The sequence below is a fragment of the Eleutherodactylus coqui genome, chromosome 6, assembly GCF_035609145.1.
Source record: "Eleutherodactylus coqui strain aEleCoq1 chromosome 6, aEleCoq1.hap1, whole genome shotgun sequence".
Classification (NCBI taxonomy): Eukaryota; Metazoa; Chordata; class Amphibia; order Anura; family Eleutherodactylidae; genus Eleutherodactylus; species Eleutherodactylus coqui.
In genome coordinates, this window is record NC_089842.1 from 53,263,181 (window position 1) to 53,290,608 (window position 27,428).

The 27,428-nt window shown below is 46.9% G+C and overlaps 1 protein-coding gene across 2 annotated transcripts in view; it reads left to right on the top strand.

The window, feature by feature from the left end:
* The first annotated feature begins 13,413 nt into the window (after positions 1 to 13,413).
* PRKCZ (protein kinase C zeta) overlaps positions 13,414 to 27,428 on the top strand; it is a 196,715-nt gene continuing 182,700 nt past the window's right edge. For both annotated transcript variants that reach the window (XM_066606840.1, XM_066606841.1), the window contains exons 1-2: positions 13,414 to 13,755; positions 22,582 to 22,747. In XM_066606840.1, the coding sequence (XP_066462937.1) occupies positions 22,677 to 22,747 (71 nt within the window). In that variant the 5' untranslated portion in view covers positions 13,414 to 13,755; positions 22,582 to 22,676. The remainder of the gene's footprint in view (positions 13,756 to 22,581; positions 22,748 to 27,428) is intronic.

Here is a 27,428-nt window from a genome sequence, read left to right on the forward strand (position 1 = left end):
AAAAACGCTGCGTTTCTGCAAACGCCCTGTGTGAGGGAGACCTAAGGCTAACTACTCGAGCGAGTAGTGCCTTAGCCGAGTAGCCTCCCGCTCGTCTTTAAAGATTCGGCTGCCGGCGCGGGTGACAGGTGAGTTGCGGTGAGCAGGGGGGAGCGGGGGGGGAGGAGAGAGAGATCTCCTCTCCATTCCTCCCCGCTCTCCCCCGCCGCTCCCCGCCTGCCCCCGAATCTTTAGAGACGAGCTGGAGGATACTCGGCTAAGGCACTACTCGCTCGAGTAGTTAGCCTTAGCGAGTATACTCGCTCATCTCTATTTAAGATCCATTGCACAACAGATCATAATAGATCTGACATATTTGACATGGCTGATTATATACAAGTCATTGGGATCCTTTAAGATTAGAGATGAGCGAGCCTACTCGGTAAGGCAGTTACTTGAACGAGCATCGCTCTTCTCGAGTAACTGCTTAGTGATCCGAGTGGGCTGCTGGGGGGGGGGAGAGATCTCTCTCACTCTTCCTCCCGCTCCACTCCCCCCGCCCCCCACCCGAGCCTGCTCGGATCACTAAGCAGTTACTCGAGAAGAGCGAAGCTCGCTCGAGTAACTGCCTTACCGAGTAGGCTCGCTCATCTCTATTTAAGATCCATTACACAACAGATTACAATAGATCTGGCATATTTGACATAGCTGATTTAAAACTGTAACATCAGTGGGTACATAAAGAGACCTAAGAACTCGATGATGTCATCTGCTTTTTCAATAGAAGAGTCCCAAAAGGTAATCACAGGGTATCAAAGAAAGGTTAGTGAACCTTGGGAGTTGCTACCGGATTGACGTATGCTTCTAATGGAGTACGGAGTCCAAGGGAGTCCTTGTGTTCACCTATGTCTTCTCAGAAGATATGGACTTTGCTGAAATGTTTTTCCTAAGTTGTGGTCACCAAAGTAGTCACGTAGAGGATCGGCTTACTAAGCCGTGAATTGTATTAAATCAGGAGATGGTTTCAAAGCTGTACATAGTAGACAGGTTGCACAGGCAGAGTACAGTCACATGGGATGCAATGGGCCATAATTTAGAGCAGAGGACTAACCAAGCCAGGTTACAAAGGAAGCTTAGCAACTGCATACACAACAGAAAATATTGAAGTTACAGAAGTCTGAGAATTCTATTTCTCAGGCAACCATGAGCCACGCTGAGTTACATATATGCCCATAAGAGAGAATAACATTACAAGTGGCAGTAGATCCCTTAAATCCAGGAGCTGCACACACTTGGAGAAGCGATGGCAGTAGGACAGAGGATGAGAAATCAGCCATGGTGAATGTGGCTCAGGGCTTATTCAGACAAGTGTATTTTACATTAGTATTTTGTAAGCCACAACCAGGAGTTAAGAGAAAGTATGATGGAAAGATTTGCACGTCTTCCGTATTTTGGACCTACTCCTGGTTTTGGCTCACAAAATACTGATGTAAAATACACTCATCTGAATAAGCCCTAGCTGTGTGCTGTGTATTATGAGTAATATACAGCCCTCATACACCTGTGGGAGTGAGTGGTTACTATGGAAGAATGAGAGCACACGTTTGTACAATGCAAGATGATGAAGGCCTTCAAGCACCCATCGAAAACCATCTGTAAAATGTTCTTTCTCCCCCCTTTTATGCAATTACAGAGAGCATTTGAAACCTTCTTGTTAAAGGGGTTATGCAGGCCTGCTCTCCAATTACATATGACACTGACTGTGGACGCACAATGCCATGCTGGGTGATTGGTTGTAGAGGCATCAGCCTGATGCCCAGTCAGTGCTGTGCATGGGGCCTGTTCTAATTAAGGAAACCCATATATAATACTTGCTGGTTGGCTACAATTGCCTCAGCAACCCGAGAAAACATTTCTATATTATATACTATTACAGTATTGGTGTTTTTGCTATGTGTGCAATAAACTCTCTACCTGACTTTGTGTTCTTAGATAGAAGAGTGAGGAGTGACAGAAATTTACATCCACTCCCAGTCCAAAGCCAACTGTGCCATATTTTGCATGAAAAAAAGCTTTCCTTTTTTGGCCTGAAATGTTGCATGTTAATGTCTATCATGACGTATACAGATGGAATAAAAGTACACAAGAAAATGTATCTGGCGTGCTGTGTCTTGATTTGAAGTAAAAGGTTTTGTTTATATTTGCATTAGAGGTTCCGTTCTGCTCCTCTGTCGCAGAATTCCATTAAAGGGGTTGTCCCGCGAAAGCAAGTGGGTCTATACACTTCTGTATGGCCATATTAATGCACTTTGTAATGTACATTGTGCATTAATTATGAGCCATACAGAAGTTATCAGAAGTTTTTCACTTACCTGCTCCGTTGCTAGCGTCCTCGTTTCCATGGAGCCGTCTAATTTTCAGCGTCTAATCGCCGGATTAGACGCGCTTGCGCAGTCCGGTCTTCTTGTTTTCTGAATGGGGCCGCTCGTGCCGGAGACCGGCTCCTGGTAGCTCCGCCCCGTCACGTGCCGATTCCAGCCAATCAGGAGGCTGGAATCGGCAATGGACCGCACAGAAGCCCTGCGGTCCACCGAGGGAGAAGATCCCGGCGGCCATCTTCAGCAGGTAAGTAAGAAGTCACCGGAGCGCGGGGATTCAGGTAAGCGCTGTGCGGTGTTCTTTTTTAACCCCTGCATCGGGTTTGTCTCGCGCCGAACGGAGGGGCTGTTGAAAAAAAAAAAAACCTGTTTCGGCGTGGGACAACCCCTTTAAAATCCAGACGGACCCCCATTACAGTCAATGGGATATGTCCAGCGCTGGAAGTTCCGGTTTTAGGATGGAGCCAAACAACGGAAATATTTAATGTCAGTGTTAACAAGCCTGGTACCACCTGGTTGCGGGACAGACAGAATAAGACATGCACTCATATATACCTGAAGGTTCTGTGCTATTACCCTTTAGTGTAAATGATAGTCACATGAAGGCCACTAACCTTTAGAGAGCACCAAACCAGACCACTGCTACCGTCTTTTCCTGAAAATAAGACCGTCTTATAATAATTTTTGCCCCAAAAGAGGAGCTAGGTCTTATTTTACTTACCTAGCAGGCTCGGTCCACATACCTCCCGCTGCTCTCTGGAGCTTCGCTTCTTCCAGTCCTCGCCCGCCAACAGAAGATTCCTGGTTTGGGATTTATAAATACTGCCTCCAGGAAGTGATGGCTTTATTTGGTTCTCGAGCGACGCTGAACCAACGCAATGGCTGTGATCGGTTCTTCGACCGCTGCATTGATTGGCTGAGCAAAGGTCGAAGAACCAATCACAGCTGCCGTAAAGTGGTGGTGGCGTTTATGAATTGGCCAATCAATGCCATGGCTCAGCCAATCATAAATGCCGCGTCCACAACGCGACGGCTGTGATTGTTTCTTCGACTGCTGCATTGATTGGCTGGGGTTACCACTGGTGGTTCCGGGGTCCGGTTGTTGCGGGCTGCTCATCCTGGCGCTACAGGGGCCTGGGCTAGCGGCTCTGTCCAGGGTTCCCCCACTCTCGTGGTCGGTCGCTGCGGCCAGCGCGCGGGAGCGCCTGTCTGCCGGTCGGCTGTGCAGTGCTCGGGTAGGTGTGTGCCGCCGGGGAGAAGTGGCTTTCTCACTCCCTCCAGTCATCTTTTGACTTCTAGGCGGGGAGGTCTGCATATAAGCCCTACTGGCTCAGACTTTAGTTGCAAGTCTTTGGTTTTGATTTGCTTTGCCTACACCTGCGTTACTGACCTGTCTATACTGTTTTGACCTTGGCTATTGCTTGACACTGATTCAGTTTTGTCCTCCTTGTACTCCGCACGAGCTTCTCCGGTTTGACCCTGCCTGTTACGACTTCCCTCTGGTCTGCGTGGTTTGCTTCCTGTAGCTATTCGGTACTCACCTCCGTTCTCCCTGCCCCTCTTCCCTTGGGGGTCCCTGTCATTAGTGCAGAATAGGGACCGTCGCCCAGTTGTCGCCCTGAGGCTTAGCCCAGGGGGCCAAGTAGGTGGGGACACGGGAGTAAGCTGGCTTAGGGGTTCCCTGTCCATCTGCCCCAGCCAGTCCCTAACAGAAACACTAGCCATATTGCTGCTGGAAACCTGCTTCGACCTTCCCGCTTGACCCCTGATATGGAGGCAGTTGCTGTCTTGCCAATCAGGTGCAAGCCCTAACAGGGTTGATGCAGGATCTGTCCACTCAGCGCCAGCAACAAGAGCAGACCGTTACAGTCACTGGTGCTGTACCGGGGTCGGGAGTCGAACCCAAGATTGCATTACCTAACGTTTTTTCTGGTGACCGCAGGACGTTCTTTTCTTTCCGGGAGGCGTGCAGGTTATATTTTGAGTTACGTCCCCACTCGTCGGGTCCTGAGTACCAGAGGGTGGGCATTGTAATTTTACGTTTGAGGGGCGACCCTCAAAACTGGGCATTCTCGCTACCCCATGACTCACTGTCCCGCCAATCGGTAATGTTCTTTTTACAGCCCTTGGGCAGATTTATGATGAGCCAGATAGCGTGGGGTACGCCGTGAGTAAGTTATTGAGTCTTCGGCAGGGAAGTCGTCCTGTAGAAGAGTTCTGCTCCCAGTTTCGGCAGTTTTGTGTGGAATGACCGCTCTCTGAAAGATTTATTTCTGACTGGGTTGTCTGAGTCTGTTAAAAATCTATTGTTGTCGCCCGGAACCCGAGACGTTAGAACAGGCTATGACAATCGCGGTAAAAGCCAACTGTTGTCTTAGGGCCCGATGCAAGACTAGAACCGAACTATCCGTGACCCATTCCAAAAATCCGTCCTTGACCTCAGCGCGAGGCAATGGAAGTGGGTTTTATGTCCCCAAAGGAGCGCAAGGAATTTTGGCTAAGGAATCGATTATGCCTGTATTGTGGAGGTTCAGGTCATCGGGTCGCCAACTGGCCCAAGAAACTGCAGCTCCTAGGCGATCTCCGGAGGGATCGCCTAGAAGCTCAGGTACTTCCAGAAGGTTTCAAATTGTTTGTGCCGTTCTCTATTTCGTATTATGCCTCAACATCGCCTCAACGGTTAGGCCTTCATAGATTCAGGGGCCGCCGCAAACTTCGTTAATTTTGAATTTATCAAGTCTGTCTGCATGCCTTTTACTGGTGAACCCTCCCATCCGGGTCTCGGGTATCGATTCCACTCCGCTGTCAGCAGGGGTAATCAGTAAGAGGACTTCTGAACTATTTTTTTTCTGTAGGTGTGTTCTTTCCTGGTGATGGAAAGCCTTTCCGTTGATTTAATCCTTGGGTTATCCTGGCTCTGGCTTCAGAATCCCCAGTTTGATTGGTCCACTTCTGAATTGGTACAGTGGGGGCAAGATTGCCAGGAGCATTTGGTCTCTGTCCAGGTGCATTCCACCGAGTGTAAGGTAAAGGGGTTACCTCCGTATATTGAGGACTTCTCTGATATGTTTTCGAAACAACTTATTTTTCGTGGAGAAGAAGGATGTTGGCCTTCGGCCCTGTGTTGGTTATAGAGCCTTGAACAAGATAACCATCAAGTATCAGTACTCTTTACCCCTAATTCCTGACCTCCTCAACCAGGTCGTAGGAGCCCGTTGGTTCTGCAAGGGAGCCTATAATCTCATCTGTATCAGGGAGGGGGACAAATGGAAAACAGCATTTAATACTCCTTTGGGGCATTTTGAATGTTTACTCATGCCTTTCGGGTTATATAACGCGCCAACTATTTTTCAAGGTTTTATGAACACCATTCTCCACGACATCCTGGGCACGTGCATGGTTGTATATTTGGATGACATTCTGATATTCTCTTCCGATTGGGAGAGCCATGTTAAGCATTTACGGACTGTTCTTGCCCATCTTCGAGCCCATCACTTATATGCTAAGTTTGAGAAATGCCTTTTTGGGGTACAGGAGATTGCTTTTCTGGGATATGTCATTTCTCCATCAGCCATCCGGATGGACTTGGACAAGGTCAAGGCCATCACCGAATGGGTGCAACCCGCCAACTTAAAGGCGTTACAACGCTTTTTGGGGTTCGCAAACTTTTATCGGAAATTTATTAAGAACTTTTCGTGGTGGCCAAACCCTTGACTGACCTGAACAAAAAGGGGGCATGGGCGATTCCTAGTCGCAGTAGGCGGTTAAGGCCTTCACACTTCTCAAGAGGGCATTGTCCACAGCACCGGTTTTGGCCCAGCCGGATTTAGATCACCCGTTCATCATTGAAGTGGATGCCTCTGAGCATGGTGTGGGGGCAGTTCTCTCGCAGGAAATCACCCGGCCGACCCGGTCTCCAACCCTGTGCGTTTTTTTTCTAAGAAGCTCAACCAGGCGGAACACAACTATGATATTGGCAACAGGGAATTATTGGCCATAAAATGGGCATTTGATGAATGGAGACATTTCTTAGAGGGCACTCGTCATACTATTATGGTCCTCACGGACCATAAGAATTTGTTTTGTCTGGAGTCCGCCAAGCGCCTGAACGCTTGTCAGGCTAGGTGGGCATTGTTTTTTTCACGCTTCAATTTTGTAGTCACATATGTGCCTGGGTCCAAAAATGTCAAAGCCGATGCTTTATCCCGCAGCTTCGGGGTACCTGAGGTAGAGGAGCCTCAGCCGGAGGGTATTTTGGGCTCGTGCGTGGTGGTAGCTGCTCTTACGTCCGACACTGCTGTGCTACTCTGGGCTGCTCAGCAGTCTGTTCCTGAAGGCTTCCCTGAGGGGAGGTTAATTGTTCCCAGGGCCTTGCGGCTTCTCCCACTGGAGGAAGTTCATTCGTCAGTCTTAGCAGGTCATCCTGGAGTCTGCGGCACTCTGGAGCTGTGTAATCTTCTGTATTGGTGGCCACAAATGTCTCAGGATGTAAGGGAATTTGTCAATTCCTGCCCTATTTGTGCCAGAGGGAAAAGTGTACAGAGACGGCCTGAAGGTCTGCTTCTTCCTCTTTCCATCCCGGAGAGACCATGGACCCATCTGTCGATGGATTTTATTACCGACTTACCAGAGTCCCAGGGGTGCTCGGTCATCTTGGTGGTCGTCGACAGATTTTCCAAGATGGCACATTTTACTGCTCTTAAGAAGCTTCTGACTGCTCCTGAGTTAGCCACCATATTTATCAAGGAGATCGTGCATCTGCATGGGGTTCCCAAGGATATTGTCTCCGACTGGGGAGTCCAATATGTTGCCCGATTTTGGAGGGATTTTGTAAGAATATCGTTATCGGTTTGTCATTTTCCTCTACATTCCACCAGGTACATATGAAACATATGAACCAGGAACTGGTTCAGTACCTCAGAATGTACGTGAGTGATTGTCAGAGTCTCTGGGTCAACTATTTAGCGTTGGCTGAATTTGTTATCAATAACCACACACATTCGGCGTCTGGTGTTTTGCAGTTTTGCAGTATCATTCCGCTCTTCTTCTGGCAATCCTTCTGCAGATTCTCGGGTCCAGGATCAGCGGGAGGTGTGGGGGAAGGTGCGGGGCAACCTAGAGCAGTCCAGGGGTGCAGTGCTGAGGAGGAGCAGAGGTACACGTACCATTTCAGAAACCTTTTCTGTGGGTCAGTTGGTATACTTATCTTCTAAGAATCTGAAGTTAAAAGTGCCTTCTTTGAAGTTGGCTCCCCAATTTGTGGGCCCCTTTCCAGTCACAACATCGATTAATCCTATGGAATACAAGCTGGCACTGCCAAACACGTGAAGAATCCATAGGGTTTTCCACAAGGCGCTCCTTAGGAGGTACATCCCTCCATTGGTGCATTGATTGGCTGAGCCAAAAGATAGGGCATTGTTAGAAATGGGGTTACCACTGGGGTTCCGGGGTCCGGTTGTTGTGGGCTGCTCGTCCTGGTGCTGCGGGGGCCTGGGCTAGCGGCTCTGTCCAGGGTTCCCCCACTCTCGTGGTCGGTCGCTGCGGCCAGCGCACGGGAGCGCCTGTCTGCCGGTCGGCCGTGCAGTGCTCGGGTAGGTGCGCGCCGCCGGGGAGAAGTGGCTTTCTCACTCCCTCCAGTCATCTTTTGACTTCTTCCCGCCCTTCGAGGCGGGGAGGTCTGCATATAAGCCCTACTGGCTCAGACTTTAGTTGCAAGTCTTTGGTTTTGATTTGCTTTGCCTACACCTGCGTTACTGACCTGACTATACTGTTTTGACCTCGGCTATTCCTTGACTCTGACTCAGTTTTGTCTCCCTTGCACTCTGCACGTGCTTCTCCGGTTTGACCTTGCCTGTTACGACTTCTCTCTGATCTGCATGGTTTTGCTTCCTGTAGCTATTTGGTACTCACCTCCGTTCTCCCTGCCCCCCTTCCCTTGGGGGTCCCTGTCATTAGTGCAGAATAGGGACCGTTGCCCAGTTGTCGCCCTGGAGCTTGGCCCAGGGGGGAAAGTAGGTAGGGACACGGGAGTGTGCTGGCTTAGGGGTTCCCTGTCCATCTGCCGCAGTCAGTCCCTAACAGGCATGCTGCGACTTGTTTCCTGCATTAGATGCGATGCGGGGAAAAATTGCTCATGTGTTTCACCCCATTTAACAGAATAAAGTTCATTTTCATGCGACATTTGTGCATCTTGCAACCCACAAATCTCACACGATTTTCCTGCTCATGTGAAGCCGACCAAAAGATCGCTAGTTCACCGAAGTGATGGGAGGTGGTTTTGTAACAAAAAATTGCATGTTGGTGAGTGTGATATTGGGCCGTGATTCGAAGCCTGATATTGCACTCGACCATGTGAAGTTAACCTAAGTGCTGTAGTCGGAAAAATCTGTAGAATAGAGCAGTGCTCACGCATGCGCACCACAGCTCCATTTAGTAGGGGAACTCGGAGATCTTCTTTCTAGTGATTGCCAGGGGGCCCAGCGTTTGGACCCCAATCATACATTTATCACCTATCATGCGGATAGTTAAAAGGGTTTTCTTATGAACATTAATTAAATAACAAAGACAAAATCATACTAGGGCAAAAAACATACAAAATATTATGGAACAAGATATATAAGGACAAACAACATCAAAAGATTCCTTCCAATTTATATAAAGAGTACATCAACAGAATGTGAAGAAACAAAAGCACTCAGCCGATATGAAATTTGCCTGTTTAAGGGGACTCTTAAAAAAAAAAAAAAAAAAAAAATTAAGGGGGTTGTCCAGTTGCAAACTTTTGATGGGCCTAGCCGCAGAATAGGCCATTTATAGGAATTGGTGGAACTCTGCTGCCGAAAACAGCACCCAGTGGCCAAATGGAAACATTAAATGATGGAACTGAATAGTTCCGAATGGACCACATGGAATATAATGAAGACCATTCAATTTCCATCCGGCTGGTCAGCATTTTACAAAACTGAGTAAGTTAACAGAATTCAGCGAAGGAGGGTCTGAATGGAACCTGTGATGCTGATGTGAACAGACCCTTATTTCTGTATGGCTCCCTATAAAAAATGACATGTATTTATTTACCTTCTATGTTGCAAAACAAGGTCTGCCTAGAAAGCATATGCTGAAAATAGTCCCTCCAGCATCCAAGCATTTTTGCGTCTGCCTTCGGATTACGCAGCATATACCTGCCATAGCATGCTATGGAAAAACATTTTTTCCTGCCCATGAGCGAAAATCAATTTTGATTTTCCACTCGCGGAGAAAACAGTCGCAGCATGCTCTGTTTCTAGGCGGATTCCTTGCAGACGGCTTCCAGTCAGTGGAAGCTGTTCGACCCGTGGCCCTTCGGCCATCATCAGTGCGGAAAGGCCACGGAATTCGTGTCACAGCCTAGCGACGGCAAGACATAATCTGTACTGTGCATGTGCGCCTGCCAGCAGATCCGCAGCACAGAATAAAGAAGAATCCGGACAGATACACAGAGTCACTAGACGGGCACAGGGTCGGATTCCACTGCAAGATCCTGCATGCGGAATCCGACCCGGTCATGTGCAGGCAGCCTAAGTATGCAAATCTGCATATTGACAAAGACATCTGCTAATGTGACATAGATAATGGCAGCAACCTCCCATCGTATCGTTTTTTTTAAGGGCATCAATTGTTTGCGGCTTATTGCTGTATACGTGGCCGTTCAGTAAACCCTACAAGAAGAAATCTGTTGCAGAAAGAACATTGCGTATTATGCGTGTGATGCACGGCCGGATGATATACGGTGAATGGAGTCAATGAAAGTCAATGGACCATGCACCACATGTGCGTGTAGATACGCACGAGAAATAGATCGCAGCATGCTCTATTTCTCTGTGTACCATGCAGCGTGAGCCCTATACATCTGTATAGGCAGCGTATGCTACACTGTCCGTATGCCACCCTGCGATGAAACAGAGTGGGGAATTTAAAAAAAAGACACTTACACTGCACATGACCGCCTGCGTGAGATACACGGTCATGCGAGGTATATTCGCTGCCCATATGCGACAGAGCCGGTATTTATAAACACCAGTAAACACTGTGGGGGAGACCTGCAGCGCTTTACTGGTACGGCCGTGGACATGAGGTCCTACTCTACGCACTAGAAAGCATGCTCTGCGCCATTGAAATGGCCATGTAATTTTCGTTATCCCTGTGCAAATGTGCAGAAAAATAGAACATGTTGCATATTTTTGGAGGCGGATGAAATGCACACGCGAAATACGTGTAAGTGAACCAACTTATTGAAATCAATGGGTTCTATTGTGTGAATCCGGTCTTAGATAATATGCAGAAAATAGAACCCATTGTTTTCAGTGGGTTCATTACCATTTCCGTATTTTGTGCACGCATTTCAGGCACGGGGGGTGGGGGTGGGGGGGAAGCAAATCGGGTGGGCACAAATGCACGTGTAATAGCAAGGAAATGTGTGAAACACAGCGTCATTCCGCTCAGAAAAACACATCTGGAACTATTTAGCACTTTCAATTGGTGCGTCTTTGTTTGCTGCGCTATTTTCGTGCGTTTTAGCGCTTTTTAATGCACCTGATCACCCATCACAATTTGCATATATTACCCAGAGTAGCATGGATGGGCTTATAAGTCTCCTCACTCACCTTCTTGGTGCTCTTCCTAAGAGATGTTACCCTTCCCGACCCCTACGTCACAGGCCTCTCACTAACCAAGCCAGGATCCCACTGCACACTGATGAGGGGCAAACACCCCGAAACAGCTGTCTGCGTATGGATTCTGGCTTGGTTTTCAATTCCCAGTCATTGCTCTACAGACTGGTATAAAGGGTCAAGAATTGACTTGCAGGAATGCTGTCATCCAATAGGTGGCGCTGCAGAGGTATTGTTCCATCTTCCTTATTTGCAAAAAACACTGTGCAAATATGTTGCACTGAGGCGAACGTATTTGCGCATACGCTCGTCTGAAGCCACCCTCTGGCCCTACTCCCATGCGCCTATATATATGCCGCGTATTTACACACACATTTTGCGCGCATAATTCTGTGAATACAATCCATTGCCTTCAATGGGTTCATTCATTTGCGTATTTTCAGAAGGCGAGCATTTTTGGCAGCATATTAAACACGCGGGTTTTGCGCGCGTGATACACAGTAACAAACTTTACTTTAAATGGCGCCTTTCACACGCAGTGCACAAAGAAGCACAAAACATGCACTATCTTGGCGCGCATTAACCCCTTCCCGCCAACGTACGTCCTGGCAGAGGGGTACTTAAGGCAACTACACTAACATTCTGCGGGTAGCACGAGATCAGGAGAGATCCTGCGCTATCCGGCAGCGGGAGCTGGCTGTAACGGATAGCTGGTCTACCGCTGCAACAACAGGGGTGCATTGGAGCAGCAAACCCCGCTGTTAACCCCTTCCGTGCCACGATGTGGATCGCGGAATGTAAAGGGTCCACAGAAGGAGCCAGCTCCCTCTGTGACGTCATCGGACTCTCACGGAGAGCTTGACGGGTTGCCATGGCAACAGGACGCCAGATACAGGCGTCTTGCATTGCCTATGCTCGCTATGACAAGCGATACGTCCTGCAATGTTTTATCATAGCAATCGTAGGTGCTATGGTACAAGTCCCCTACAGGGACATAAAAAGTGTAAGGAAAGATAAAAAATAATGTAAAAAAAAAAAGTAAAAATAGACCTTTTTTAAATTAAAATCCCACATATTTGGTACTGTCATATCCGTAACGACGCGCACAATAAATTGAACATGCTTTTTATCCTGTATGGCAAAAAGCGTAAAAAAAAACGCAATAAAAGTGATCAAAAAAGCCCTCGTAGAAGAAAAATAAAAAAAAAGCTGTAGGGCTTTGAATGCAGCGATTTAGAAAAAAAATTCCAAAAAAAGGGTTTTTATTGCGGGAAAAGAGGAAAAAAAAATAGAATTTTGGTATCGCTGTAATCGTACTGACCCACAGAAAAAACGTATTGTGTCATTTATGCTGCATGATTAACGCTGTAAAAAAAACCCCCAAAATCTATGGCAGAATTGATGCGTTTTCTCTCCCTGTTATGATATAAAAATTAATAACAGTTTTACAATATAGTCAATGTACCCAAAAATAGCACCAATAAAAACTGCAGGTCGCCACGCAAAAAACAAGCCCTTATACGGCCGCGTCGATGAAAAACTAAAAAAGTTATGGATTTTGAAAAATAGAGATGAAAATCTGCCAAAAATTGTCGTGCCCTCAACGCCAAAATAGGCCGAGTCGTTAAGGGGTTAAGCGCACATACACGTCCAGATAGTGTATGAGGATGTGTCCTAATGTATTGCATATTACTACGTGTTCCCTGCACTAAAACAAGTGTTCTTTGTTGCCTATAGCAACCAATCACAGTGCAGCTTTCACTTCTCATAGGGCTCTTGGAAAATGAAAGCGGCTCTGTGATTGGTTGCTATGGGCAACAAGGTTTTTTTTTTTCCTTTTCTCCTAGTTTTCATAATAATTGGATTTCCTTCTTTATTTTATGGGAGAAATTTAAAAAAATAAAATCTACTAGACATCCATATTTGGCCACGAGGTAAAAAAAAAACAACAACAAACTCCCGTCTACATAGGAACCGTATATAATATACGGTCTCTACAGGTGGATGGATGACCTAGGAGTGTCCTCCGGAATGCCGGCTGACTGAATTCCTCAGTCAGGGCGGGAAGCTCTCATGCTGTACGAGTCAGTGCCGTGATGTCAGCTCTCCACATTCCTGCACTGACAGCTCCCTATACACTTACTACTTACTGACCCGCACAGCCGCCCTTCCCTAGCTTACCTCTTCCTGATTGGCTGCAGGTGTAATCCGCTTTGCTCCCATTGGTTAAACCTCTTAATCACCAGGCCAGGTAATTGACACTTTAATCCCATTGGCTCCTTTTTCCTGGCCGGTCCCGTTCATTGGTTGCTCTCACCCATCTTGTGTAAAGTGATTGGTCAGTTAGGTTACCAAAGTCTTTCCTATTGGCTAAGGCTTTCACCACAGTAATTCCGCCATATTCCGGGAGTCCGGTGTTCACCGGACAGGGTGTTTATCGCCAGGGACCCGGCAGAGTTCTATCAGGGCGGGTGTGGTGGTGAAGGAGGGAGGACTGTGGAGACGGCGGCTTGTCTCAGCAGGTGTATAGAAAGGTGCGCGCAGTGTCTGCCTCTCACCTGTAGGGGGCGGTCTCCTCGATGTAAGAAGTTTAGTCAGAGCTGCTATACATGACCCTGACCTCTCCGGGCGCGGAGCTCCTCACCTCGGCATGTTCGGTGCACTGTTCCGCCTCCCTCCGGGTGTGTGGGCTCCGGCGGCCGCCGCTGTGGCGGGAAGCACCCGGGTGTAGCCGCCGTTGCTGAGCGCAGGTAACTTTATATCCTCATTCTTTATTGATACGGCTCTGCCCGGTCTTCTATAGGGGCCTTCTGGCGGCACATATAGGGGGTCGTCTGTGTAGATGTTGCTCCTTCACCATATATACTGACTTTATCCCCGTCTTCAGCTGTCACTTTGTACATTCAGCTTATTTGTGACTTGGAAAGCTGGGTGGCAACGACTATGGACGCTCTGAGGCTGGGGTCACATGGGGCGGATTCCCCGCGGAAATCTCGCGGTTTGGCTGCAGTGAAAAACTGCGAGACTTCTGCCGGAAAAGCGCTGCTCCAAAACCCGGGGGTCTTGGAGCGGCCCGGCCGCACGCTTTTCCGTTGTGGCCGGCAAACCCATAGAGGAGAGCGCAGCCGCAATGGGAAAAAAAAAGAGTGACCGTGCTGCGGCCGTGGAATCCATAGCGCCAGATTTGCCTTCGGACGACTTCTGAGAAATCTCGTCCACATGGCTGGCCAACCATGGTATTATCGGCCGCAGGCGGACCTGCCGTGGCAAATCCGACCGTGTGAACCCAGCCTTACAGCGCTCCCTTAGGTCTCCTGTCTACGGGCAAATTAACAGCGTTTCTCCCGCACGCGGATCCGCGCCCCATAGGGATGCATTGGACCCCCACAGGTAGTTAAATACCTGCGGATGTCATTTTTCCCGTCAGGCGCGGGTCCCACGTGCAGGAAAAAATCCGGACCATGCTCCATTTTCGTGCGGGTCTCCCGCGGGGACGGCTCCTGCAGGCTTCTATTGAAGCCTATGGAAGCCGTCCGGATCCACGAGAGACCGGTACCAGAATAAACTCACCTGTTCCGGATCTTCCCTTCTTCGCGGCTTGATCTTCTCTCCGTCGCGACCGGATCTTCTTTCTGAGCACATCCGCCGGGCCGAAGAAAGAAGATCCGTCCGCGACGGAGAGAAGATCTGGCCACGAAGAAGGGAAGATCCGGAGCGTGCGGAGAGGTGAGTAATTGTTATTTTCAGGCCTCATGTCCGCGGGGCAGGGGGGACACGCTGTGGATTCTCCATGGAGAATCCGTAGTGGGCCTGATTTTCCCCATGGACATGAGGCCTTAGGGGTCCACACGGCTTTCCTGGGGTCCTGAATGGTCAACCTCCTGAATAATTGCAAAATCTTATTGTGTCGTATACAAATCTGGTCCGATTTGAGTGATATTTTAGCACGAGCGTTCTGCAGCATCAGGCGACGAATATTGCCGGAATTAAAAAAAAATTGAACTCACAGATTTCCCCTGCAGCCAATCACAGCTCGGCTCTTCACCTTGCCAAGAGTATCTGCTGGTGGCACTTATGTAGCAACTAATGACATTAAAGGGGTTCGGTCACTAAAAAAAAAAAAATCTATACTCCCCTATTCCTCCCCAGGCAGTCTTCTTACCAGATCATCTCCTCCCCGATCTTCTCCTGGCCCCTACAGCCCCCCCGGGTCACATCACCTCCAGCCGGCCGGTCCCTCTTCTTCCTGTGCAGCGTACATTGCCGGCTTTCTGCTTCCTGCAGGGCAATGTACGCTCTGTCACTAGTAGCGTAGTGTTTACTTCCTAGCAGGGAATACTGAATCCTTGGCGGCCTGCCTTAGTGCGACTGCGCATGCGCAATGTCTTGCCAATAGTGTTATATGAAACACTAGCGCCAAGATTTTGCGCATGTGCGCTAAAGCTGGCCACCGAGGATTCGGCGTTCCCTGCAGGAAGCGAACTGCAGCTAACGGACGCTCCAAAACAGGAGAATCCGGCCGGTTGGAGGTGACGTAACCTGGGGAACAGGAGGAGCCAGGAGAAGATCGGTGAGTAGGCTGCCTGGGGAGTAATAGGGAAGTATCAATTTTTTTTTCCTCTGATAGAATCCCTTTAATGAACATTTCAGCTAAAAGAAATATTACTGAAGATTGATGAGCCAGGTGCGCAGTGACTCGTAATCAAACTTTTGACGAACAAATGATTTGGGACCCCTGCAAAATGGCGTCGTAATGTCAGTTATTATGTAGAAGGAGGAAATAACTTGGAAAGCCAAATTTTCAATAATCAATTCCTGCACTTATAGCGCCGTACAACGTTTGGGTATATTACCTAGTATGTGTAATAGTCATCTAAAGAGCACTTTGTAGCTAGTATGTGCAAGCGGGAATAGAAAATTATAATCAGGAAATGTTATAATCTATGTAAATGGCTTGATTTTATCATTATGGTGATAAGCCGGATGATACTTCTTCAGGGGTCATGCACACGACCGTGTTTTCACCACGTATCATACGCGCATTACGCGGTGAATGGAGTCATTGAAAGTCCGTGCCTGTGGACACTGCATATTGATACGCAAGAGACGTAAATTGCAGCGTGCTCTATTTCTCTGCGTTCGTGTGCAGCATGAGCCCTATACACTTGTATTGGCTGTGTTTGATACGCTGTCCATATGCAATACGATGCAGGGAATAAACCCCCCCCCCCGCGCATGTCCGTGAGCGTGTGATTCGTAGGCATGCGCAGTGCTATACATAGTCTCTGCCGGCAGAGTGCATGGCTGCGGCGAGAAGTGCTTGTGTGAAAGTGGCCTTGGGGTGCATTCAGACGGGCGAGGGAATCCTACGAGTTTTGATTGTTGGGAGACGCACAGAACTCGCATAAATAACTGGTTGTATTTACATGGGAGATGGAAAATTCACGGCATGTTCTATTGTGGTGCGAGTCTTGCGTGCAGATGTGCGGAGTGTCCGTGAGCCATGTGACTGGCGCTCAAGAATGTCGGTTACGACTCGCTCTCGCCCGTGTAATATAACCTAATGCAAGAGCAGCACTGAATGACTGTAGCGTGTTTCGCTCATAATGCTAGGGCTACCCAGTGAATTTGGTTGCGTAACGTAAAGATCTGTCGCACTCAGACATCGCATCTAGTGATTGACAACCATCCTAAATGTGGTTTTAAATACTTGGAGGGGTGTAATTTTTATAATGGGGTGATTTATCGGGGGTTTCTAGTAAACTGACCCCTTAGGCCTCATGTCCACGGGGAAAATCAGGCCCGCCGTGGATTCTTCATGTAGAATCCGTAGCGGGTCCCTCCTGCCCCGCGGACAGGAGGCCTAAAAATCAGAATAAACTCACCTGCTCCGGAAGATGTTTTTTTTTTTTTTTTCCTTCTTCGCAGCTGGACCTTCTTTCTTCGGCCCGGCGGATGTGCTCCGTGCCATGCGCATGCGCCGGGCACATCCGCCGTGCCGAAGAAAGAAGATCCGACCGCGAAGAAGGGAAGAACCGCATCGTCCAGAGCAGGTGAGTTTACTTCTGGTATGGGTCTCCCGCGGATCCGGACGGCTTCCATAGGCTTCAATAGAAGCCCGCGGGAGCCGTCCCCGCAGGAGACCCGCACGAAAATGGAGCATGTTCATTTTTTTTTTTCCCGCACGCGGATCCGTGCCTGACGGGAAAAATGACATCCACAGGTATTTAACTACCTGCGGGTGTCCAATGCATCCCTATGGGGCGCGGATCCGCGTGCGGGTGAAACGCTGCGGATTTTAAGCCCGTGGACAGGAGGCCTTAAACTTCCAAAACTAAACTGTTCACTAAAAAAATTGCCTTTCGGAATGCTGTTATAGGCATCAGAACATCTGGAAGAAAAAGGTAAAATATGATGCCGACATAACTTGTGCGTATGGCGAATGTTTAAATATTGTGTGCGACTATCTGTATTTCAAGCAGAAATTGTCAAGTTTTGAAAAATGCTAATTTCCTCTAGGTTTAGGATATTTTTTTCTGAATGCAAAATATGGCATCTAAAATGTACCATAGATAGAAGGGCGGGCTCACACAAGCGTGTGGTAACACTGTATATAACGCTGCGTCTTACCGCCGTGTGCACCCGCGTATGGCACTGTTTTTTGCCTGCGCATGACAATGTATCACACGCTATCATGCGCAGGCTTCCTGTTTTAATTTTTTTTTTTAATTTCCTGCTCTGTCGCCTAGCGATTTTGTGTATAAATGCTACACATACGCAATGTAACTGCGTATGTACAAGATTTTGTATGCACCCATAGAAAACAATGGGGCTCTATTGTGCATAATACGCTGTAAAATAAAACCTGCTGCGTTCTTTTTTTTTTGTTGTTGTTTTTTTTCCTTTTTTTAACCTGCCTATTATATGCAATGAAACTAATGAAAATCAATGTATTTGAATTGCTCTGATGTACGGCTTATTGTACGTGCGTAATACGCAATTCAAATAGCGCGTGTGCGTTTGTTTTTAATGACACCTTCTTTAAGCCAATCTCAGAAAGGCTTGAAGACTTAATTAGCATTCCAGAGTTATTACCATATAAAGCAAACCCATTGGATTTGAGGAACTGTCTTGGGTAAGAAGTGGTTAAGTAGCCTTCTGAGCAGCGATAGTTTCTGTGGCTGCCTACAACCAGCACTCTTACTACAATCTCCTGTAATTATATGGTATTACCTCGGTTTGTTTACGAGGAAGCGTTCCTGTTACTCAAGGTTTTCCTTGTTTGTTTTCTTTTGGCTCTTGTCAAGTAGTTTGTTTTCTTAGTTTATAACCTTAAACTTGAGCAGTTTATCCAAGTGTGTGAGCGTATAGGTCGTACGCTCCAACAGTGCCGACTTAATTAAATATACTCCTTGTTAAAATGCTAAATAAAAAGCTAGAAGAACTCAAAGATAATTCTAGTGCAAAGATTAAATGGGGTAGTTCCTTGTTATGGGTAATCTCATTGAAAAGTGAGTTTTAAAACTTGTCCCATTAGCCTTGTAGACAATAAAGTCCCTTTTACACACAGTGATTATCGCTCAAAAGCCATCTTTTGAGCGATAATCGTTGCGTGTAAATGTGCGCCCATTGTGCACTTTTCGTCTATTGCTGAGTTCAGCTCGGTTTAAAATCCATTTGGACTGATAAGACGGACCGCATGCTGAGTTCTCTGCAGGCAGCGCTGATAACCTTCTTCCAGCCACTCTCCTGCTGGAAACCAATAGTGATGTATTTAGAGAACAGACTACCACCAGCTGTTCTCTAAATACATGCAAATGAAGCTAGTTAGCTACTAATGGGCTGATTAGCCCTTTAGTAGTTACTGCAAAATGATCGCTTAAAAACTGTCAGTTTCTGAAAGTCACTGTAGTGGCCTAATGCGTTTTTTCATGGGTGGTCCAAGTAATAATTGAGCTCAGCAATTGAGCGCTGAGCTTTACCATTGGCTGTAGTACTTGATGTCCAGTAAATGGGCTGGGGTAGCCTGTAAAGGTGACATCCGAGGGGGGAACCGAAATGGCAATGTGGGATCTTGGATCACCGCTTGAAGACCAAGCCAGGATTGGATGCGTTTAACTGAACGCATGTATGAGTGGCCTAAGGATTGATATGGGCGAGCGCGATGTTGGGTTGAGAATCTCCTGCAGATATCGCTCTTGCCAACGTATGTTTGACGCGGTTGCGAGGTGTCTTTCGTTCAAAAATTCCTTGCATCGTGTCTGTGAAGTTGTGATAGTCGGGCGCATCAGAGGATTGCAAGTGATTCCCATTGATTTCAATAGGGAATATCACACTTGCATGCGAGTACCATGCAATGTCTTTAAAGGTTGTATAGAAAACAATGGGCGAGGCGTTCCGAAAGGACATCAAAAGATGAAACCTGCTGCAAATTGTTCTTTATCTCTTTGCAGCATTGCTGTGATGAGAAAAAAAAATCGCTCATGTGAATAAGTCCATTAAAAAAAATGGAGTTCATATTTGTGTGTCTCACAATGCACAAAACTCGCATGCGATTCCGTGTGAATGTAGCATAAGAGTATGTTCATGGGAGCGTATTCTCTCTGGGTTTTCTGCAGCAGCTCATTCACAGCAGCCAGAGGGTCTGGTCACAGAGGATGTAAATGCTGCGAAATCCCCACACGCTTTTACAGAACAAGACTTTAAAAAATATAGATCTCTAGATCATCCATGTTGTGGAAAGGTTCTGCATGGAATCTGCAATGGAGCTGAAATAAGCTGCAGACTTTAAATTCACAACCTGTCAATTTGGACAGCAGATTTCAGGCTTTGCAATGTAAAGATTGGACCCTACACCAAATCCAAAAGACCTCAGCGACTGCGCCCTGTTTAAACACACCCTAAGGGTGCATTCACACGAACGTATATCGGCTCGGTTTTCACGCCGAGCTGATATACGTTGTCCTCATGTGGCGGGGGGGGGGGGGGGGGAGACTGGAAGAGCCCAGGAGCAGAAACTGAGCTCCCGCCCCCTCTCTGCCTCCTCTCCGCCCCTCTGCACTGTTTGCAATGAAGAGATGGGGGTGGGGCTAATTCGGGCCCCTTAGCCCCGCCCCCGCCCCGCCTCCTCTCATTGAAAATAGTGCAGAGGGGCGGAGAGGAGGCAGAGAGGGGGCGGGAGCCTCAGTTCCTGCTTCTGGCTCTTCCAGGCTCCCCCCCCCCCTGCAGATGAGGACGACGTATATCGGTTCGGCGTGAAAACCCAGCCGATATACGCTCTTGTGAACGCAGCCTAAGGCTGGATTCAGACAAGCGTATGCATATATCTGCACACACATACGTATGTTTTACTATACTTTTTTTGCAACGAGACACGTCAATGATGCCTGAGCCATTGAAATTGCCAATTAGTTTAGTGATTTCAATATGTTGTTTGCCTGAGCAAATGTGCTGGAAATTAAGTGTCTTTTTTTTTTTGCGAACAAAAGGCATACACTAAAATATTCACATGTGAACAAACCCATTGAAATCTGCGGATTGTATTCTCTGGGTATTGTGTGCGCAACTACGTCCCTGTGAGTCTGGCTTAAGGTCGGTCTCGCATGGCCGGATTAGAATTGCGGATTCAGCGATCATAGGATCTACAGTAATATGCAGTTCAATCGAATACATTACGTTAGCGGGTTGGAATTAGGTAAGTCATTCATGAAAAATAAAACTCCTCATGTTCTATTTTGCCACCGCATCCGCGACCATAGTCCAGTGTGCTTTATGGTCACAGATATATCCACAAGTACATGGCGTTGGATATATGACCAATAAAAAAAACGGTGCGGTGTATGATCGCCTGTGTGCGTACATGGTCCTGCGCAATACAATTACGCACCGTATGTAGGGTCACCGGCCGGGCTCGGAGCCAGAATCTGCTGCGAGTCTCCAGCGTGCGGCATCTAACCAGGTTATGTGAGCCGGCCTAAGGCAGCTTCTATACAACAGCATTTCTCTCCTGCAGAATGCTGGACGTCACTGATTGTCGCTGGCACGTGTGCATGCTGTTGGAGTTGATCATTGCAGGTGCTGGCAGCAATCCGCATTTTTGTATTGTAGAAACGCTGCCATGTAATATCAGCCAAAGGCTATGTGCGCACTGGCTGAAACTGTGAGATACACACGAGTCTTGGACACAAATTACATTGGATAACATCCACGGGGTATAACCTCATAGGCTATAAGGGAAACATATCTGTGGAATTACACAAATAACCCTTCCCATATTCCCCCCCCCCCCCCCCCCCCCCACCCCCAAATACACTGCTGTGCACCAAGCTTAAAGGTGGCCATTAATGATTGATGGCTGACTACTGGTTTGGCTGATAGGATTTCCCCCTGTCTCTCCCTTCCCAATCATGTACTCTTAACTTGCCTGTGTGCTCATGTTTTTTCAATGGGGCATGGGAGACTTATGGCCCTTTGAGACACAATGATGTTCGTTTGTGACGGCCATGGCGAGGATTCCGTTCATCCCCACAGTGATGAGAGGCTGTTTTTTTTTTTTCACATGAAAACTCATTGCATCCATGGGGCGTTCAGATGTTGGTAAGTGCGATATCGGGCCGTGAATTGTGGCCTGACATCGCGCTCGCCAGTGTGAAGGAGCCCTAACAGTGGCAGTTTAGTGGCAGACTCTGGAGGTCTGTGTATTGCAGCCACTTCCATGCAATGTAGCCTCCTGTCTGATGCTTATCAGGCACCAACTTGAGTTTTTTTTTTTTTTTTTATTTTTTTAACTTTACATTTCACACCATACCATGACGCATCAGCACAGCACTTGCCTAGCGTATACCATACCACCTTCTGGGGATACAATTTATTTATCAATATCTTCTCTATTCACCTATATAAGCTACAGACTATAAGTATACAGTCAGGAAGATGAGCTGTGATCTCCTCTAGTATAACTGTGTGACAAGAGTTGTGTGATCATCTGTAATTGATGGAAGTGTCTGAATCCCTTGTAAGACGTTTCTGTGGTAGATCCACTTAACAGCATCACACAGACTGAGAATCTGACAAATATAAATCCGTAACCCCAAGTAGATCGGAGTTGTTCAGAATTAGATCACATGACCTTCTGAAAAGAAAGTGGCCATGAGTTTCAGACAGGAAAAAAATAACTAACCAAGGAAATGCTAGCTCACTTTTACATATTGGGGAGTAGCTACATAAGGAATGAATAAAATGAAAATCATCGGCGTGGCCCTTTAACTGTTTAAGAATATCCATGTATGCGAGTACACGGATCGTGCTGCATGGAAACTTGAATGTATGTTTCACATACAATGTGTTGAGTGCTAAGGTACTCTGAATTACCATAAGATCACATGTGTTCTGTAATGGGCGAGCTGGAAGGTAACCTTAAATACCATTACATTTCTTGTTTTGCAATGGGCAGGTCCGCAGAAGATAAATATAACTTGAGAAAACTCCTTCCATCCTGATAAATGTCATTTAACCCTGTCACTGTCATAAAACGTACTGGAATGCAAATAGTGATTCATTGTTTGTTCCCTGTGCAGGCGCACGGTCTGGTTGGATCACTACTGCTGTAACTGTTTATCACAAGCCTTCACACCCGGGAGACAAGATATTAAAGCTGGAGTTTTTTAATATAATGCCTAGCAGAATGGGATCAAAGATGGATTTATCAAAGGACTTCATCAAAATGAAAGCGCACTACAATGGGTGAGTGTACAACCGGGTCATGTTTATTCTCTAACTTCAGTTGACTCGCTTGATTTGAAAGTCTTTGACATGTAGTTTTTAATGTAACCTGTTATTGCCTGTAAGCAACTATTTTGTTTTGGGGGAAAGGCTTTCTGGTAGGTACTATATGAATAATGGAAAAACTCTAGAAAATATTCGACCCATCATCTCTACTAAATCTCACATCTCTTTAGTTCTGAGAACTTCCAGAAGTTGTTGTATAAGTTTGTAAATGCTGATATTGGATTTTTCTCTAAGCTGCATGTTGATAGGTTCCTGTTTAAAGAGTAACAGCGCTTCTCAACTTTTTGGTATGCCAGAGCAACATGTTAAAAGTTTTTTTGATCAGTAGGGGTTTGGCTGCTGAACTGAAAGGCTGCATCACAGGCGAGCGCTATACCCTGTTGGCTGCTCTCGGCAGCTAAAGACACGGGTCTATAAAATTCTATGTGTCTGTTTTTAGCTGCCGAGAGCCAACAGATAGCCTAAAGGGTCCAGCGCTCGTCTGTGCTGCAGCCTTTCATTTCAGCAATCGGTGGGGGGTTTCGGCAGCCAGACCCGCACTGATCCAAACTTTTTGACATGTCAGAAGTCTTAAAATATTGCAGTTACTCTTTATGCGTAAATAGTCATCGATTTGTCACCAGGTAAACTAGTGACAGAGACCCTGATTCCAGCGGTATATTGCTCACTTAATGTATTGCTGTACTTTTTACAAAACTACAGTTTTATCCACTTCTATACATCCCAACACTGCAGTCCTTGTATTGCTGTGCTGATGAGTCCTTGAAGTTTATGAATGGTGGCCTGTCCCTGCCCACCTGCTGCTGATTGGCAGCTTTGTTCCTATGCTTAGAAAGCAGTTAATCGGTGACGGGAGCATATAGTTAGCATGCTGCTCATGATTTGCTTGGTTGCGAGTGCTAGGTCATTTTATGAAAATTATGGCAAGAAACGGTGATATAGAGCTGCAGTCTGTGTAGTTTGTGCTCCTTCATGACAGGGCGGTGTATACCTGGTGACAGATGTCCTCTTAAAAACGGAGAAGATTGATGGCAGAAAAAGACATGTTCGTCAAGTCTGCCCTTGAAATATTTTTTTTTGTGTGTGTCTTAGGCTAGATATATGCTAGAAAATTGCGTGATTTGGTCCAAAATGGACTGAATAGTCACTAAGGGTTAAACATGTCCCTGTGTGGCATTAAAGGGGTTGTCCCGCGAAACAAAGTGGGTCTATACACTTCTGTATGGCCATATTAATGCACTTTGTAATGTACATTGTGCATTAATTATGAGCCATACAGAAGTTATCAAAAGTTTTATACTTACCTGCTCCGTTGCTAGCGTCCTCGTCTCCATGGTGCCGACTAATTTTCGGCCTCTAATGGCCAAATTAGCCGCGCTTGCGCAGTCCGGGTCTTCTGCTGTCTTTAATGGGGCCGCTCGTGCAGAATGCCGGCTCCGTGTAGCTCCGCCCCGTCACGTGCCGATTCCAGCCAATCGGGAGGCTGGAATCGGCAATGGACCGCACAGAAGCCCTGCGGTCCACAGAGAGAGAGGATCCCGGCGGCCATCTTCAGCAGGTGAGTATGAAGACGCCGGACCGCCGGGATTCAGGTAAGCGCTCTCCGGTTTGTTTTTTTAACCCCTGCATCGGGGTTGTCTCGCGCCGAACGGGGGGGGGGGGGGGGGGGTTTAAAAAAAAAAAAAAACCGTTTCGGCGCGGGACAACCTTTAATAGTACAGCTCATGCCAGGAAAACTAGTTTAAAACTTTCTTGCTCCGTATGCAAATGAACTGAGAAAAACAAAGCGTCCAGCATTCTTGTCTCCACCCATCGTCTGCTGACTGTCGTGTCCCATACCGTTGGTTAGAAAACCATATCAAGTGCAGTGGAAACAGCCTGGCCTATGCGTTGGCTCCACATATCTCCCTGTGTCGGCTGATTTAGAGGGGTAATGCGACACCGAGATCTGAACAGGCCATGTTCATAAAGATATGGAGCTGATGTATAGGCAAAGCTACTTTCTCTGTGCTTGTAATGTTTCTAGCCTACAGAGTCTGATGCATCAATCAAAGAACTGGGTGAGATTTGCACCCAAGGTCACCAAACACTTCATTGTCTCTCTCTCCCCCCATCTAATATACATGAAGGCCAAGTTGTCAAAGTCATCCGCTGTGTCTTTTTATATTCTCCCTGATTCCGCAGTAGTAATGTAAGTTCCACATTACATCATAAGTATATTATGTGACCTCTGGTTCTTCCTCTTGTGACCTTCTCTAGAATTGCAACACTTATTCAAGGTAACTTTGGTTTAATAGCATAGCTAAGATATTTATAATTGTCGGCAGAACATACTTGAGTAATAATGTAGTCATGATGCAGTTCAAAATGTGCCATTTCCACCTGAATGCTAAATGTCATATTATGTGGCAACTTCCCAAATCAAGTCAAATGAGCCAAGCTGGGTGTGTATAGGTATAGCCTAATGTGTTGTATGCAAGCGTGTGTGAAATACATGGCTTTAAATATATATGTAGCCCAGGGTCCAGGTGACTAATATGCTTAGAAATGTTGCAGTGGGGCGCGTGGCCAGCGGCGCATGTCTGAGGATGCATGCTCTCTCCCTGCCAGTATAAATGGTTCCACAGCGGCACAAACCAGCGAGAAGGTTCCTGCTTTACCGATTCTATTTCTCACTACCTACTCTCCTGATGGAGCTGACACCCAGGGTGACGATGGAACAAGAAAAGCTCACTAAAACTTAGAAAGTTCTTCCCAGCCAGCGAGACCATCTGAAATGGCGCTGGCCAGCAACAACATCGCATGGCCATCTACCTCTTGTGGAAGTGTTTGCCAGCAGTAAGCGACTCAACGTTTCCACCTGAGGCTTTACTGATGCTGATTTCTTCAGCAAGCAGCCCCATATCTAGCTGAAGGACTTAAGGAATTTTTTACAGAGTTTTTTTTTTTTACTATTCTGTTTCCTGATGCTACCCAGTATGAGCTAACGATTGGCCTCCATAGCCTCACTAAGCCTAAATCTCTCCCTGATTCACTACCGTGGGATGTTGTTGGTAGCTGTTTAGTCGTTCACGACCGTACAGGCAACCTCCCTCCATGTTTTTTTGATTTCTACTGCTTTCAGTTGTTGCATATCCATTTCTGTATCAACCATTGACTGTATCCAACCATCGTGTTCTTTGGTGGCTGGGTTGTCTTTTGCTGCTGATCTGTCCAAGCATTATAGATGATTCTAGTGACTCATATGGCCAAAATACGTGAGCTTGAGACAGTCCTCATCCCCTCCAGTGATATATCAGGTCTTATGCTATTCTAGACTTCTCTTCAATTCTCCTTTATCAGCTTATTTTGCAGTCCAGCTTTCACATCCATACATGGCTATAGGGGAAACTATGGTTTGCACAATCCTGCGTTTAATTGCAATTTCCCTACTTTTCCACATTTTGGCCATGTTTAGTCTAGCGCATCGCCCCAGTGCTATCCTATATTTTATCTCTGGCATAGATTCTGCATCTTGGTCGAGTTTCGAACCAAAGAAGATGAAGTCTCGCACGCATTCTATGGCCTCGTTGTCTATTTTGAATTTGGTCATTTTTTTGCAGTCCTAATTTTTGTCTTCTGGTAGTGGCCCGTTTTTTAAATTTTAGTTTTCATCTTGCATATCAGCTGCTTCAGACCTGCTTCTGTTTCTGCAAGCAGAGTTATCTGCGTAATGGAGATTGTTGATGTTTCTTCCACCTCTTTTCACCCCAATTTCCGATTCGTCAAGGTCAATTTTGCGCATGATCCTTTTCACATAGAGGTTAAAAAAGAAGGGTGAGGGGGATGCAGCCCTGTCGGATGGCTTTGCAGATCCCAAACCAGTCTGTGTCCCCATACTGTGTTCTCACAGTGGCTTCTCGATTTTGGTATAAAGTGATATTAGCTTGACTGGATGTGCCTATATGCCCAGCTCTTGTAGGGCCTGCCATAGCTTGTTATGGTCGTCGCAGTCAAAGGCCTTGATATAGTCAATGAAGCACTTGTAGATATTTTTTTGGTATTCTCAAGCTTTTTCAATGGTCCATCACACGTTTGCAATACGGTTGCGGGTGCCACGTGTTCGCCTTAGTCCTGCTGCGCATCAGTGAGTGCCGCTTCCACTACTGATCTCAGTCTTCCCTCTATAACTGTGAGAAGGATCTTGCTTGCATGCAGAATGAGGGCTATCGTTCGACGCAATTCTGTGAGTCGCCTTTCTTTGGCAGAGGAATGAAGGCAGATCGTTTCCAGTCATGTGGCCATTGTGTGGATGCCCATACTGCCTGGCACAGCGCTGTGATGGGATTTCACTGGTATTGGCAGCAATAGCTCTGCCGGTATGTTATCTATGCCTGGTGCTTTATCTTTGGCTAGTTGTTTCTTTGCCATAACCACTTCTGACTCCAGAATGGAGGCTCCAAGTCCACAGGCATCCCACTGAAGCCTGCTAAAAAAATGTAATGAAATTCCTTGCGCAATCACCGGAGGAAGCCTTACAACTCTGCAAGGAATGGAAACTTATCCTACAGGATTTCCCTACATCAAGTGGGAAAAGAAGTTTCCCCCCCATCCCCCAATCTCTTCAAGAGGAATGGTTGAGAAGCGCCTATTGTGT